Source organism: Rhinatrema bivittatum, chromosome 17 (genome assembly GCF_901001135.1).
Source record: "Rhinatrema bivittatum chromosome 17, aRhiBiv1.1, whole genome shotgun sequence".
Lineage (NCBI taxonomy): Eukaryota > Metazoa > Chordata > Amphibia > Gymnophiona > Rhinatrematidae > Rhinatrema > Rhinatrema bivittatum.
In genome coordinates this window covers 8,208,178-8,222,534 of record NC_042631.1, presented here as the reverse complement: position 1 = coordinate 8,222,534, position 14,357 = coordinate 8,208,178, and the positions used below count along the sequence as shown (strand labels likewise).

The window sequence follows — 14,357 nt, the reverse complement described above, 5'->3', positions numbered from 1 at the left end:
TCAGATGTTTGCTTCTGCTTCACAGTCCCAGTAAGGGCACAGCACACTTTTTCTCTCTAGAAACTGCTGAACAAAACAGAAATTTGTCTTCCCCCCAGTCCTTGTTCCTGCTCTCTTGCTAGGTTCTTAGAGCAGCTCAGCAGTGTGAGGCCCCTTTTCCAGGTCAGCCTGGCCTTTTGTGATGCAGCAGCTTATCTATGTGCTGCTGATACTTCAGGACCGGAGGAATGCGTGATCATTTAATGAGGAGAGGGTAATGCTGAGTTTTTCAGCAGCTCTTTGTTAAGAGAACAAAATAAAGTTACAATTTCCTTGACCTGCCAAAGGAAATGTAACTGTGTGACAAGAGTTGGGGAACATCCAGTCCTCTAGGGCCGCTCATCAGTCAGGTTGTCAGGCTATCCTTAAGAAATATTCATGAGGTAGATTTGTATGCATACTGCTTCAAAGGCATGCAAACTTATCTCCTGCATATTCACTAGGAGTATCCTGGAAGGCCCACAGGGACTGGGAGTTTCCTCATTCCTGCTTAATGGGTAACACTACAAATTAACACTAGACCTACCCTCCCCCCCCCCCCCCCCCCCACACACACACAAACACATACACAAACACATAGACCTTGCATGTTTAATAGTAGAATTATTACAACTACAGTGCAATGATGAAGGTCATCTGGACTTGGTGCATAATTCACATCTGCATCCCTACCAACATGTGAAAGTTTACCCAAGAAAAGGACAGGTCATTTTTTCCCCACTGATTTCTCTTGTGTTTGTTCTCGTTGCAGTAAACACGGATAGAGTTCCAGGAAAAACAAAATAAGAACTGAAAAGGAAGGTCCCTACTTATGAGGTAGAGCTGGGAGACATACGGTAGAAACGGTGCTGTCTCTGCACCTCAGCCGGTAATGGCAAACATTCTCAGTACATGAACTTGTGAGATTTTGCAGGCAATGCAGCAAGATATTGTTTTGCCGTCTGTCCACTTTCATTCAGTCCTTTTTTTCTGTTGCGCCCTCTGTCTTTCCAGCACTTATTTTCCTGAAGCATTTGTTCACATCACAGTCAGAAACGCTGGCCTTTCCTCTTTAATGCACTGTGAACCTTCACTTTTCCTCTTGCATGAAGCCCAGAGAGCTGCATGTCCTAGCCACCCCGATCTGGCATTAGCCACATACTGCAGAACTGTCATCAGGTTCTAGCTGGTGGTCCCAGTTTCTGAGACAGGGTACATTTTCAAAAGCTTAATTAAGATGTACATGCAAAAAAAAAAGTAAGGAATTAATGTGATATTTCAGCCACCTACAGCCGTATGCCTATTACTTGCACGATGAATTTGGCAGCATTAAAAGGGGGTGCTCCTGATGGGAGGGGGGTGATATGAATCGACGTGCATCAATTTCATTTTCTAAAAATGCCTGCATAATCCGCTCACAGAGAATGCACAGAACTCACCCCAATGGTTTGAAATAGGTAAAGTTGCACGCACATAACCTGATATTGGAACCAAATTTAGATGGGTACCTTTTGTTCCTAACTTTGTAGTTAGACGCTGTATGGAAAATATCCAGTCCCAGCTGCACGTACATTATCCTCCTCCTGGGACCATTGCCCGGTCACCGGTGAATGCTCAGAGCCTGCTAGGGATGCTCCTGCCAGAAAGGCCTCAAGAGAGGAATCGCAGAAAGATGGACCACAGGTCCCCCAAAACTGAGGATTGCGCTATAGGCTGGTAACCTGTTCCCATATGAATAAACCAGAAAGGCCCAGTGGATAGGACCCACAGACAGCTTCAGTGATAATGAAACTGGAGCAGGCACAATCACCTAATCTGTGTGAGACAAAGATAGATTATTTCGATATCTATGGATATCTATTTTCTTACTTAAAAGCACATTTTATACAAATATGTTGAGGTATTCTTGATTCATAAAGAGCCGTTTGCTCCTGTTGAAGCCAGGTTAGCCTGAAACCATTATTCCAGTCTGTAAACAGTGATTGCTGCAGTAGTCTGAGGAAAAGGGCCTCTCTCCATCCAATGCAGTACAAAAATCTGAGGCCGCTCTTTATTATACACACAGGCTTGCAAACACTGGCAAAAAGGAATGTGTTTGTTTGTTTGTTTGTTTGAGGTTTTTCTTACATTTTAGGTCAGCAGGAGGCTGAGTCATGAATTTATCTAATGCAGACCCACCCACATGTGAGGGGCTTCCAAAAATCCCCTTCCCGTAACTGTTAGGGAAGAGAAACTCCAGTGCAATGGTGCCTCTGCATCACGGTAATCAATACCATTTTCCCAGGTTAACCAGTGTCAAGCTTCCTTGGACTCCTGCCAGAGTCTTTGAAGGAAAGCAGCTGGAGGTTTAGGCAGGGCTGCAGTTCTGTTTACAGCCTGCTCTTTGAAACTAAGAAACCAAGCCAAGACGCTGGGCCTCCCTCAAGGCTTCTCCAGATTGCTTTATATTAACAAAGCTGCAGATTCCCTAAAGGAGCTGGGAGGGACTCTGCCCTGAACACAAACCTTCCCCCGATGATCCCAGGAAATGGTAGAGACCACCGAATCATTTTGGTTGTGCTGAGCGACCTCAGGATCCCAATATTCCCCCCTGCGTGCAAGTTTATGAAGTTGATATTCAAACATGGCATTGGCTGAGCAATTTTCTCCCATGTCTTAGGATGCCACGCTGTGGTCCAACCTATAAAGAGCAGTCTGAAGCATGCGGTTACTTTTCTGTGCGGCCGGGGGTGCTATACGTATGCTACGCTCTTTAAGCCCCTTCCCACCCCTCCTCCTGCCTGTGGTACCATCTCTGACAGCTCACTCTCTACCCTGCACCCCTTGTGTTATTCAGGAAATATACTGTGCTGACAAGAGCTTCCTCATTATGGCTGCCACTGGGCTTATCGCAATGGCTCAAGGATGCCAAGAGAAATAAACAAACAAACAAAAAAAAAAGGACTATAGTTGTGGTATTGCTTTTGGCCATCTCTCATGCCACTGGAAACCAAGTGCACAGAAAGGAAGTGTGAAGAAAGGTGGTGAGACAGGCCAGGCATTAAAGGCAAGAGTCAGTTCACACAGAGACAAGGGCTAGCCCCACCTCCAAGGGGGAACGCTTTTTGGAACCAGACCCCTGCAGCAATGATGTTATGAGCAGAATAAGTAAAGGGAACAAAAGTCTTTGGAGCTGACAAGAAAGGACTCAGACAAAGGTTTCTTATCTCATTATGAGCCATAAAAGTATACTGTCCCCTTCTCATCACCCATCAATCCCGCCTTCCTTTTCAAACCATCACTGGAAGGATTTACTTCTATTTCCTAGAGATGGCATCTTTCGCTCATTCTATTCTAAAACGTATTAAGTTAATCCAATAAAAAAATCTTATCTTATATATTTTTTGGAGGGTTTTTTTTTTTTTGCCTGTTTTTTATTTGCTAATCTTTATTTCCAGGCATGTAATAGTAAATACCGTAGTCTTTCCTGAGGAAAATATGCACAAAGCATGAAAACACCAGGCACACGAGGAGAAGGCAAAAACAGAAAAATAGTACAGCATGGGCGACCACGGAGAGGACCCTGAAAGGATCCTCACGATTCCTAATGTGGTGCAGATAAAGTGCTGTTAAACCAGAGCACGAGGCACACACGACCTGGAAGGGTGACTGCAGCCTCCTGTCCGTAATCTGAGGGTTTCATTTGACCTTTAGTAGGGAGGCCGAAGGGTGGGAGACTCTGGAGATTGTAAAGTGTGTATGGGGAGAGGGGAGTCCCTTTTCCCCTACCATGGGTCATGGCAGTGCACCCTTGCAGTGGATTGCTGGAGCAGCCTTCTCCCTGCCACAGTTACGCTGCTTTCTGGCCTGGATATCTGGTGCCCTAAGCAATTGCCTCTGTTGCCTGGAGGCCCTATTAGGTGCAATCATTCCATATCTTTTTATTATTATTATTATTATATTCCTTCCTCCAGGACTGTGACTGGGCATGGTTGGGCTGCCATCAGCTCTTGCCTGACAATACCTTCCATATTATTTCTCCTGGGGGGTTTCTGCACAATCCTGCATACTATGCCAAAATAATACAATATAATCAGTATCCGCGAGTAATAATTAACCTTACTCAGAGATGCAAAGCTTACAATGTTTAGTGCAGGATTCCCTCAGGAGTACAGTAATAGTGCACCATGTCTAAGGCCTTCTGGTTTTCGGTGCTTTGTGGTTGGTGCTACAAATGTCAGCAGCTGAAGGAAGGCAGTGCTGCCAGCAGATCCTCTGGGGCTCTGCCAATGACCAAATTAAAATCCCTGAAAACCAGCAGCCCTAACCCTAAGGCAGCCCACTTTCATTTTCCTTCACCCCTCCAATGCACTCCTCATACCCCAGCTCATCCCTATCAACGTTCTTTCCCCTCCTTCACCACAGACTCATCTTCCACATCACTTTCACCCCCCCGCCTCTCCCAGCTGTCAGCGCCCACCAGCCCTTGTCCAGCTCAACACCCCACATTGCAGGACGTACCCCAGTGCAGCTGGTCTTCTTCCTGTACTGCGTGGTACATGAAGATTTTTATTTATTTTATTTATTTATTTCTTTTGTATACCGACATTCGATCGAGATATCACATCGGTTTCCAGATAACAGGTTGAATAGGGCGAGAACTGCCCTATTTTACATTGTAACAAGATAACAATTAATTAAACATTTAATATAATGAGATGAGAGCACCGGCTGCTCCTCCTCCTCCTGCCGTGGGCTCGTGGCAGCTCACTCTTCAAGCAGCGATGGCTGTACCAGCTCCTCCCGCTCCCACGCCCATGCCAAGGTGCTGCATGGCACAGAGTTCTCCCAGACGTAGTATTTCTGAAATCGTCGCCAAGCCCACTGACCTGTTAGCAACAGTATCATGAAAAAGCTCTGTCCCGACTGCCAGCAACTTACCTGACAGGTGGCAAGCAGAGAAATGAGCGAACGTGTGGCCCAGCCTAAGAAAACGGGGGAACCTGCAATCAAGCATTGCGCTGCCATTCAGGTCCCGACCCAAGTCTTTAACCACCTAAAGCCAAGTACTTTATAGCTTTCCTATCATATCAGGTTTGCTTTTTCTCATTATTCTACAAGACGCCACGAAAAATGCTTCAGTTCAGTCTGTACTGACCTCTGAATTCAGAAAACATTCGTAAAAGCTTAACATTTTGAGCTGGGCTCCATCTCCAAAGAAAGGAGACCGCCTTGAGATTTGTGCATTACACAATCGTCGATTTGAGGATGAAATTCAGCTTCTGCAGTTTTGTTTACCTCGGTACAGCAACGCGGGAGGGTTCTGAGCCAGCCCAGCGCCACGACCCTATCCACATGGTGAAGGAGCACCTTTCCCTCAGAGGGCCTCCTGCGTACTGGTCCCGGGTTTGATTCCCACACTCAGCCCCTGCAGAACAAGTCTGAGCCATCCTACACCCAGCAGCGACACCTATTCCGCAGACTAAGATCTTTATTTATTTCATTTAAAGTCCCCACAATCCAAAGTATTTGGCAGCTTACAAGTGACATACACAGTAATCACAATGGGGTATACAAAAGCAATGGCAACGTTAAAAAAAAAAAAAAAAGCACAAGAAATTAAAAGAAGCCCCCAGCCAAGAATTGCCATTGTAATGGCTGAGCTAGGTGGCGGTGGGCATTATAAAATGAGAGGAAAACCTCAGCTGCACACTCATTTGCATTTGGAGTTTAGATCTCCAGCACTAAACTCAAGAGACATTACAGCCACAGAGAGCTCACAAGCTGAGGCAATGGAGAGGGAAGTGGCTTGCAAAGGTCACAAGGCTCAGCGGTGGGAGAAGCAGGATCTGAAGGTGGGTTTCCCTGCTTCTCAGCCCACCCTTCGCAGCACTGGGTCACACATTCAGGGCGCTCATGGCACCCCAGCTCACAGGAGGTCCAGTTCCAGGTGAGCTGGAAGCACCAAGGAGCAGGAGAAAACGGCAGGGGCCGGAAAAATCAGAGCTAAAAACGGTATCTGAAGTCAACTACAGCACACACAAACTTTACTCATGCACGGATCCTACTGCATAGGAAAGCTACTGCTGTGCTGCGGATAAATCAAGCAGAAGGCAGAGAACAGGAATGTGACTCCACGAGCGAGCGAGACAATACATCACCCTGTGACATACTGCTGCCCAAGACAGTGCTGCCAGTTCAAGTTAATTGCAATTATTGGAAAGTCAGTCAGTTTGCTGCAGTAATGGGGGTAGTTAAAGCCCCCCCGCCCTGCCTCCAGTGACGCAGGACATTCCAGGCAGGCAAAAACCTGAAGGCCCCTGCCCCACGAAGACTCGCACCCTGTGAAACTAAGGCTGGATTTGCTCCACACTGCACCCTGGTTTCAATGAATTCTTCCCCTCTTTCACTTGGGAAAATCCATCCTTCCTATCTTCCCCAGCAGCAAACCTTGGAGCAGGCTGACATTTACTACAATTATGTTTTTTTGCTGGCTGCTCCATCTCTTGCAACAACGAAGACGAGAACACCTCTCGGCACCCGTTCCTGAGGGCCTAGATCAGCAGAACAGGTCAATATTCCACTGACCCGAGCTCACTCCAGGCCATAGCCCGAAAATCATTCGACTTCAGCCAACCTTATCTTAATAATGGTAAACACCGTTCCTAGGGCATAGTCAGTACTGTACAATATCATTTACATGCATGTCATGCCCCTGTCCAGAAGAGCTTACACTCTTAAGTGTGAAACAAAAGGGTTTAGTGAGCAGGACACAGTAAGAACAGAGCCACCGCAGCCCCTACAGCTCTATGCACAGTCCCAGCAGACGCACCATGTGCCTAACACACAATTTTACTGAAAGAGCTTGCTGTGCGTATGAGGGAGAGGAGCTACTGCCTCATCCATCGTCAGTACACATCTGTAAGGTTGGAGAATGCCACTTCAAACCCATCTGCAGGGCACGTTCTGAGGAGCTGGATGGACCTGCCCTGCACAGACGGCAGCGAAGGTTAAGAAAGTGGCGCGGTATCGCTTTCTGGCCACTACCCCAGCAGAAGGCCCCCCACCCCAGCAGCTGCTCCTGAGATAAGGAGGGTAGGGCTGCAGGGCTCCACCTTACCTCACCGCTGCGGCTAAAAGATTACACACGAAAACAGCCAAACTCCAGGCACATCACGTGCTCGGCTCAGGCTTAGTGCAGAAAGCACGAGGCAGTGTTATGGTGCTATGTCTGCCCTTCTGTGCAAGCAAGGAGGAGGTTTTTTTTTTTTTAGCTAAGCACCAGCGAAGGCTCCTTGCTGGAAATGCAAAGTACTGAAAGGATTATCACGCCTGAAACCTGCTGCAATTTTTATTGATTGCATCTATTTAATCAGTTAATGCAAGTTCAGATTTCATTCTCTGAGCCTCTTCCATGCACAGATCTCTCAGCATGCATAATAGGAGGAGGGGGGGGGGTGATGGTATAGATTTTATTGGATGCCCGTCGCGTCCATTCTCTGGAACTGGTGGAAAGCATAGCCCTGCAGTGGAAGTGAGATTGTATTGCAGTACAGTTAACTACAACACAGGCCGATGCAATATCAGGCAGTCAGGCCAGCGCACCGATAAACTCTACTGGATGCGCGTTTTGGACGCACTAAGCTAACAACCGATGCAGTAACGGGATCAGCTCATCCAAAACGTGCAGCTAACAACGCTCATCACATGTAAATTCATGTTGGCGAGGCTATTAAACATTACCCCAGCATGCCAAAGATGTCTGCGTGCCCAACTTGCCCTGTTTAACGTGGAAAATTTAACGCCAGCTCCGGGTCTGGTGTTAAGTCATTCGGTGCTTAAGGGTTAAAAAAACCAAAACAAAACAAGCTTTCTGTGGTTCCTCCTACAAAGTATTTTCGCAATACTAAGTAGGAGGAACCAGAGAAAGCTGTATGAAAACAAAAAAAAAAGGCTTGACCGGGAAAAAAAAAATGTCAGGGTGCACAATATACACATTCCAGGCCTTTTATATTGTGCGTCTGTAGAGGGAGAAAATGGATGCCTGTACTGAGCTTCCGGTTTCCTAACCCGCACTGACAGCCACCTCTCCTGGGCGCCTGATGCAGAAGAGGCGCTAGGGAGCACAATTTCTCCTAGCGCCTCCCTTTTAACACAGCAGCTCACTTCCCGCATGCATCACGAGCCGGGAGAGGTGGATGGGTGCGCTTTAGGAAGGCATCAGTTTTTAGTGTGCCCATAGTGCATCGGCCCCCAAGTTCATTAGTGCCAGTCCTATCATTTACAGAGAGCTTCTCCCTTTCAGGCCCAGCTCTTTTTGGATAACCTAAGCTACTCTTCACCCCCTCCCCCCCCCCCCCTTTTCTGGACTTGCTGCCTGCTCTCCTGCAGCCACACACAGGGCCATTACGAGTCTGAATGAACTTCAATGACCAGAGCAGTCCAGCAGGAGCATCAGTGCTCTCAGCTTATTCCTGGACTCTTGGTGAAGGACATGGGATAGAAGGCAAAGTCCTTTGTGGATTACAAACTGGTTTAAAAGACAGGATCCAGGGAGTAGGATTAAATGGTCAGTTTTCTCAGTGGAAAAAAGGGTAAACAGTGGAGTGCCTCAGGGATCTGTACTTGGATGGGTGCTTTCCAAAATTATATATATATATATATATATATATATATATATATATGAGATCTGGAAAGGGGTACAGTTCATTAACTGCTATTAATCAATAGCCACTGCTTGTTGCCGGTATTAGCAGCATGGGATCTCTAATGTTTGGGTACTTGCCAGGTACTTGTGACTTGGATTGGCCACTGTTGGAAACAGGATGCTGGGCTTGATGGACCCTTGGTCTGAGCCAGTATGGCAGGTCTTATGTTCTTATGACATCAGCTATGGATAAGGGGCAGGAATAACAGCTTAATTTTTATAATTAAATAAATCCAGGCATCAAAATGTAGATGAATTTTCAGATTGAGCTTCAATTTTTTTTTGTACATTCCATTCCCAGACTCTAAATACATTTTGGAAACAAAATCCTTTACAGGAGGAGAAACTCCTGCTATAAACTTTGAAATGAAAGGGATCAAGTTTTTCTCTGTGGGCTTCAATGCCATTTCTTGTTTTGAAACTCGGGGGCTTTTTGGAGGTTTTCTACATGGCCCCACCATCCCCTGGCGAGCAGCCTTTGATGTCCAGGCCCCTCCTCGGGGTAGGTCTTATATCACGCCATTGATCTTAGTCCATTCGTAGATGTCCTGCTCACACACAATGTCCGAGTTGATGAGGAGGTACCTGTCGCCCACGCAGAAGTGCTTCTGGCAGGCCGCACACTTGAAGCACTCCAGGTGGTAGACCTTGTCCTTCACGCGCATGGTCATCTCGTACGCCCGGATCCGCTTGTCACAGGACGCGCACAGCCCGTCCTGACCGAAGAGCCTAGAAAGGCAGGAATACAGAGAAGTGACAAAGGGGTCCAAAGGTGCTGCAAAGCAAAAAAGTGACAGCGGGTGCCGTCCTGGCAACAAAAGACAGAGGTGGAAATAGGAAAAAGAAACATAAGAGCCGGTCAGGCCTTTAGGGCCAGATGTTCTGACATCTGCACAGCTCCTGCAGTATGAGCAGAGTACCAGGTGTCCTAGGATAGACTGATAACCAAGAGAGAAAATATTAGATCCCCTAATTATATTACCAATCATACATCCTAATGGGAATCATGAAAAACCCATAACCTTATATAGCAACCCCACAAGTTTAAACCCACAGTGTACAAGTATTACCAAAACACTTTAAAAAAAAAAAACAAACTTTTTTAACATCGTTAAAGAAAGGACGTGTATCATTAAAGAAGGGGTGAACATTGAGGAAAGAGGCAGAACCCTTTTGTATTATGGGTATCTTTTAGAAGTTACAGGATTAGGTTTTTATGAATGTGTATGAGGTATGAATGTGGGTAGTGTGTATGGGGTAAGGGGTTAGGACATGTCCAGTAGTTTAAAAAAAAAACAACAAAAAACCGTGTTTAATAATTATGTAATGATTACATTGACATGTCAAATCTAGATTTGACTGGTATGCATTATTAAGTTAATGAGTTTGTAATAAATTCTGTGATCATTTGGGTATGAAATGTATTTAATGATATTTTTGTAATAAGTATATTTGATGTTTACAATGGTAGAAGTGCAATAAACTAAATACTACATTTTGCAAAATATATCATGTATGTGGTTAAAAAGTTTTTTTGAAAAAAATGTCTTGGTAATACTTGTACACTGTGGGTTGAAACTTGTGGGGTTGATATATAAGGTTATGGTTTCTCATGATTCCCATTAGGATGTATGATTGCTAGGATAGACTGAGCCAGTCCAGCGCGTGCATGGAAACCCAAACTTTATCTCCATAAAACCAGACCTGGCTCAGCCATGGAGTCATCCAGCAACCCTACAGAGGTTCCTGCATGTGCCCCGGGCTCAGCCGGACACCCCCATTCTCCCGGTACTGTTTTATCTACATCCACCTTGTGAGGCACTGCACCAGGCCATCAGAGGTCCAGCACGCGGGCTCTAGGATTCCCCCCATCAACCAGAGCAAAGACAGTTCTTGTAGGGTTCAGGGAAATATATTGTACTATCCGAGTTTATTAATTATTATTCAGCTTCCATTTCATGACACTTTTCTATTGTTTTTGGAATGAAATGCGAATAAACTCTACTAACCGAAGAGACAATATCCATGTATTAAATAGACCAACTTCTGAGATTGCTTATTGCCAAATTCCGCTACAATTCCTCTAATTCCCTAAAGCAATCCAAGGTCTTGTTTGCCTTAATGTTTTAACAGCTGAAGGCAAGGGTTTTCACGTTTTAATATGCGAGGGTTGGTTTTATTATTTTAAATCTGCTCTGAACAGAGAATTTCCCTGTAAAAGTAGAATGCCAATGCCAAATTAAAGTTGACAATCATGTTCTGTATTTCCATGTTTCAGTGGCAGCTGGCTGATCAAAAGGCAGACTGTGCGAGGAACACCACTGTCATTCCTTCGCTTGCCCCTCCCCACCCCTCCCCCATCATCTTTCCCCATTATTGTTTTATGTCGGTGGCCTCTCCTCCGCACCTACCCGGAAGCCACCACCAGCAGTATGGTAACTTTGCAAAGGAATTAGATCTGATCGGCACCCGCTCCCTCTGCTGGGCTAACTGTGTCCCGTGAAATGGGAGTGTGCTAGCGGCAACATGCCCCTGGTACCTGAGATAGTCCCTCCTGCACAGCTTCCGGCCCAGCTTATAGTACAGCCGTCGTCCCACTTCCCCCAGCCTGCAGCCACACAGGTCACAACTCAGACAGTCCTCGTGCCAGTACTGATCGATGGCCTTCAGGAAATACCGGTCCCCGATGTTCTGCTGGCAGCCTCCACAGGTCAGCAAGGAAGGAGACATCTGAAGCACCTCATCCACGGGTTCCCTGAAAGAATTCAAAAAGGAGTCAGGCAGAATGAAAAGGTGCTTTCCATTTTGTAAAATCGCCCAGGTTACGAAGGACTCAGGCCACGTTGCACTGAGGCCCTATTCACAGTATCAACAATTTTTTTAATCATGTTTTGTTTTGGACTTAGGTAATGCTTTGAACTGAACCAGTTATCCTTGGCAACTTCTCCTTTTAATTGTTTTTCTAATTTTATTGTACTTTCCCTTTCTAAAGTTGAATGCTACTTCAGTAGCTCATATCTGCCCTCCAGTGACTGTCAGATGTAACTGCATTTTGATCACTATTACCCTGCAGTTGCACCAGGACCTGTGCACTGAAAACTCAATCTGAAGTAGTTTCCCTCTCCTGGGTTCCATGATGCATCCAGGAACTTTACCTCCCTAGCATGTCCTGAAGTGACAATAACCCAGTCAGTACTGGCATAATTTAAGTTTCTCATTATTATCCTTTTACCAATTTCATTAGCTACTCTAATCTCGTGTTAGCAGTTTCCTCACCCTGGCCAGGCGGGTGGTAGCATACCCCCTCTACTGTACTCTTCCGCATCACACTAGAATTTCTAGCCATAAGGATCCCAAAGTGCAGTCTGTTTCCTGCAGAACTTTTTCCTGCTTAATTCTACGCCATCTTTAACATATAGTGCCACCCCTCCATCAGTTTGATCCACCCTGTCATGTTGATATAATTTGCACCAGTGTTCCATTGGTTATCCTCCTTCCGCCAGGTATCTGAGATGCATTTTTTGTATATCTTCACTTAATGCCATACATTACAACGCAGACTTCTGGCATTTACAACACACATTTTAAAGTATGTTTGTTTGGTTTTTTTATTTCTAATTGTATTCACAGCCCGCTTATTAACAAATGGTACAGGCAGTTTGGAGTCATGTGTGTGTGCATTCTTGATTTAAATCCAGCTGGGTTATTTTAACTTTTACCACAGCCTCTCCCTTGGGATATTCTAACTTTCCTGATTTACCAGTTTCTCTTGAAGATACCTCCTTCCACACCACGTGTTTCTGTGCGACTGTCGGCTTTCCCCCCATGATCTAGTTTAAAAGCTGCTCTCTCTCCTTTTTAAATGTTATTGCCAGCAGTTGGATTCCACTCTGGGGAGGTTGTAGCCCATCCCATCAGAATAGGCTCCCCAGTTTCTTACACATCTTAAGCCCTCTTCTCTGCATCATCATCATCATCTCATCCACACATGGAGACTTTAGCACTCAGCCTGCCACTGGGGTCCTGCGCATGGAACAGGAAGCATTTCAAAGGATGTAAACCTGGAGCTTCTGCATTTCCATTTCCTACCTAACAGCCTAAATGTAGCCTCCACAACCTCCCTCCTGCATCTCCCTAGGCCATTGGTACCTACATGTACTCATGCTGGCTCCTCCCCAGCACTCTGAAATCCTATCTAGGTGATGTGCGAGCTCTGTTGCCTTCACACCAGGCAGACAAGCTACCAAGCAAGCCCCGTGCCTGCCGCTCACTCACGAATCTACATTCCTAATGATAGAATTGCCAGGTACAAGGGCAGCCCTAACCCGTCCCCTCCTGGGTGCATGGCCCCTGCAGATACTTAGTTCTTGTGTGGATACTTTCCCTAACCCCAGAGGGCTTAAAGTCTAAGGACCTGATTCACTAACGGTTTTTCCCATAGACACAAAATGGGAGGAGATGAGCCCTAAATTGGTGCCTGAGGCAATGGAGGGTGAAGAGATTTGGCCAAGGTCACAGGGAGGGTCAGTGGGATTCTGAACCCTGGCTTCCCTGGTCCTCAGCCCGCTCCTCTAACCCCTAGGAGACTCCTCCTTTCCAAACGTGCAGCTTCTTAAACTACATTAGCAATGAAAATACCTGGAAATGAGAAAGCAGATTAACAAGACAAGGACTTAATTCTGAAATACAACGGCAACCAAATGAGGGAGAAAACGTGCGAATTACCCAGCGACATTCGAGGACGTTGTTCTGCAAAGCACTAGGAGTCACGTTCAACAAAATCAATGTTAAAAAAAACCCCCAAAACCCCATCAGCTTAGATGAAGGAGCACTGGGCTGCGCTATTGTAAAGGGGACATTCAGGTCGGCTGCAAAGTATCTTCCCTGCTCAGCCTGGGTAGCTCACAGCCGTCCTAGAAGTCAGGCACAAGGTACCTGCCCCAAAGGGCTTACAGCCTAAGGGGGGATCCTGAGGCAACCCTGGTTTCTCGGCCAATTTGCTCTTAACCTCTTGGCCATGCAAGGTGGCCCTGGCAGCGCTGATCCCAGGGACCTTCCTCTTCAGTTTTTTATTCTAACAACAACAATAAAAGCGTCAGTGGGGGAGGCCTTCCCCGCTGCTGCTGCGCGTTACATGGAAGTCGCTCTCCAGCGATCCGAGGCAGGAGGAAGCGGCTCTCAGGGGGGCTCGGGGCTGCTTACTCGGAGGGGTCCAGGCTCTTCCTCTCGATGGCCGAGGACATCTGCGGCGCCGGGCGAGCGGAGCCGGGCTCCCGTCTCCGGAATGGCCCTCGCGGCCGCCGTCCCCGCTCCTTCCCCTTCTCGCTCCCCGCGATCACCTGCGCTCGGCTCGCCCTGCGCCGCCAGCTTTATAGGCGGGAGCCGTCGCCGAGCTCCCTCCCCCCCCCCGTCTCCAGTTTCATTTCCTCTTCTCCCGACCACAATGGGAGGAAGTCGCGCTTAAAGGGCCAGCGGCCCCGTGCGAGAAGGGGGCCAAGCCGGGGAGGCCTGGCCGGACCGAGCTCCTGCTCCTGCAGCCACGGCGGATCCCCAGGGCAAGGGCAAGGGCAAGGGCAAGGGCAAGGCCCCCCCCCCCCCCTCCCGGGCCCTGCATGGGCGGCTCGGGCCAGCTTTGCACTTTAAGTCGCATCGT

The 14,357-nt window shown here is 47.0% G+C and overlaps 1 protein-coding gene across 2 annotated transcripts in view; it reads right to left on the bottom strand.

The window, feature by feature from the left end:
• Positions 1–8,956: 8,956 nt before the first annotated feature.
• LMO2 (LIM domain only 2) overlaps positions 8,957–14,357 on the bottom strand; it is a 38,767-nt gene continuing 33,366 nt past the window's right edge. Inside the window, exons 1-3 of one of the 2 annotated variants that reach the window (XM_029582460.1) lie at positions 13,907–14,066; positions 11,244–11,459; positions 8,957–9,433 (exon numbers count right to left, since the gene is read on the bottom strand). In XM_029582460.1, the coding sequence (XP_029438320.1) occupies positions 9,214–9,433; positions 11,244–11,459; positions 13,907–13,947 (477 nt within the window). In that variant the 5' untranslated portion in view covers positions 13,948–14,066 and the 3' untranslated portion in view covers positions 8,957–9,213. Of the gene's footprint in view, positions 9,434–11,243; positions 11,460–13,906; positions 14,067–14,357 lie in introns of those variants that run through there. The other variant, XM_029582461.1, reaches the window with a different exon arrangement.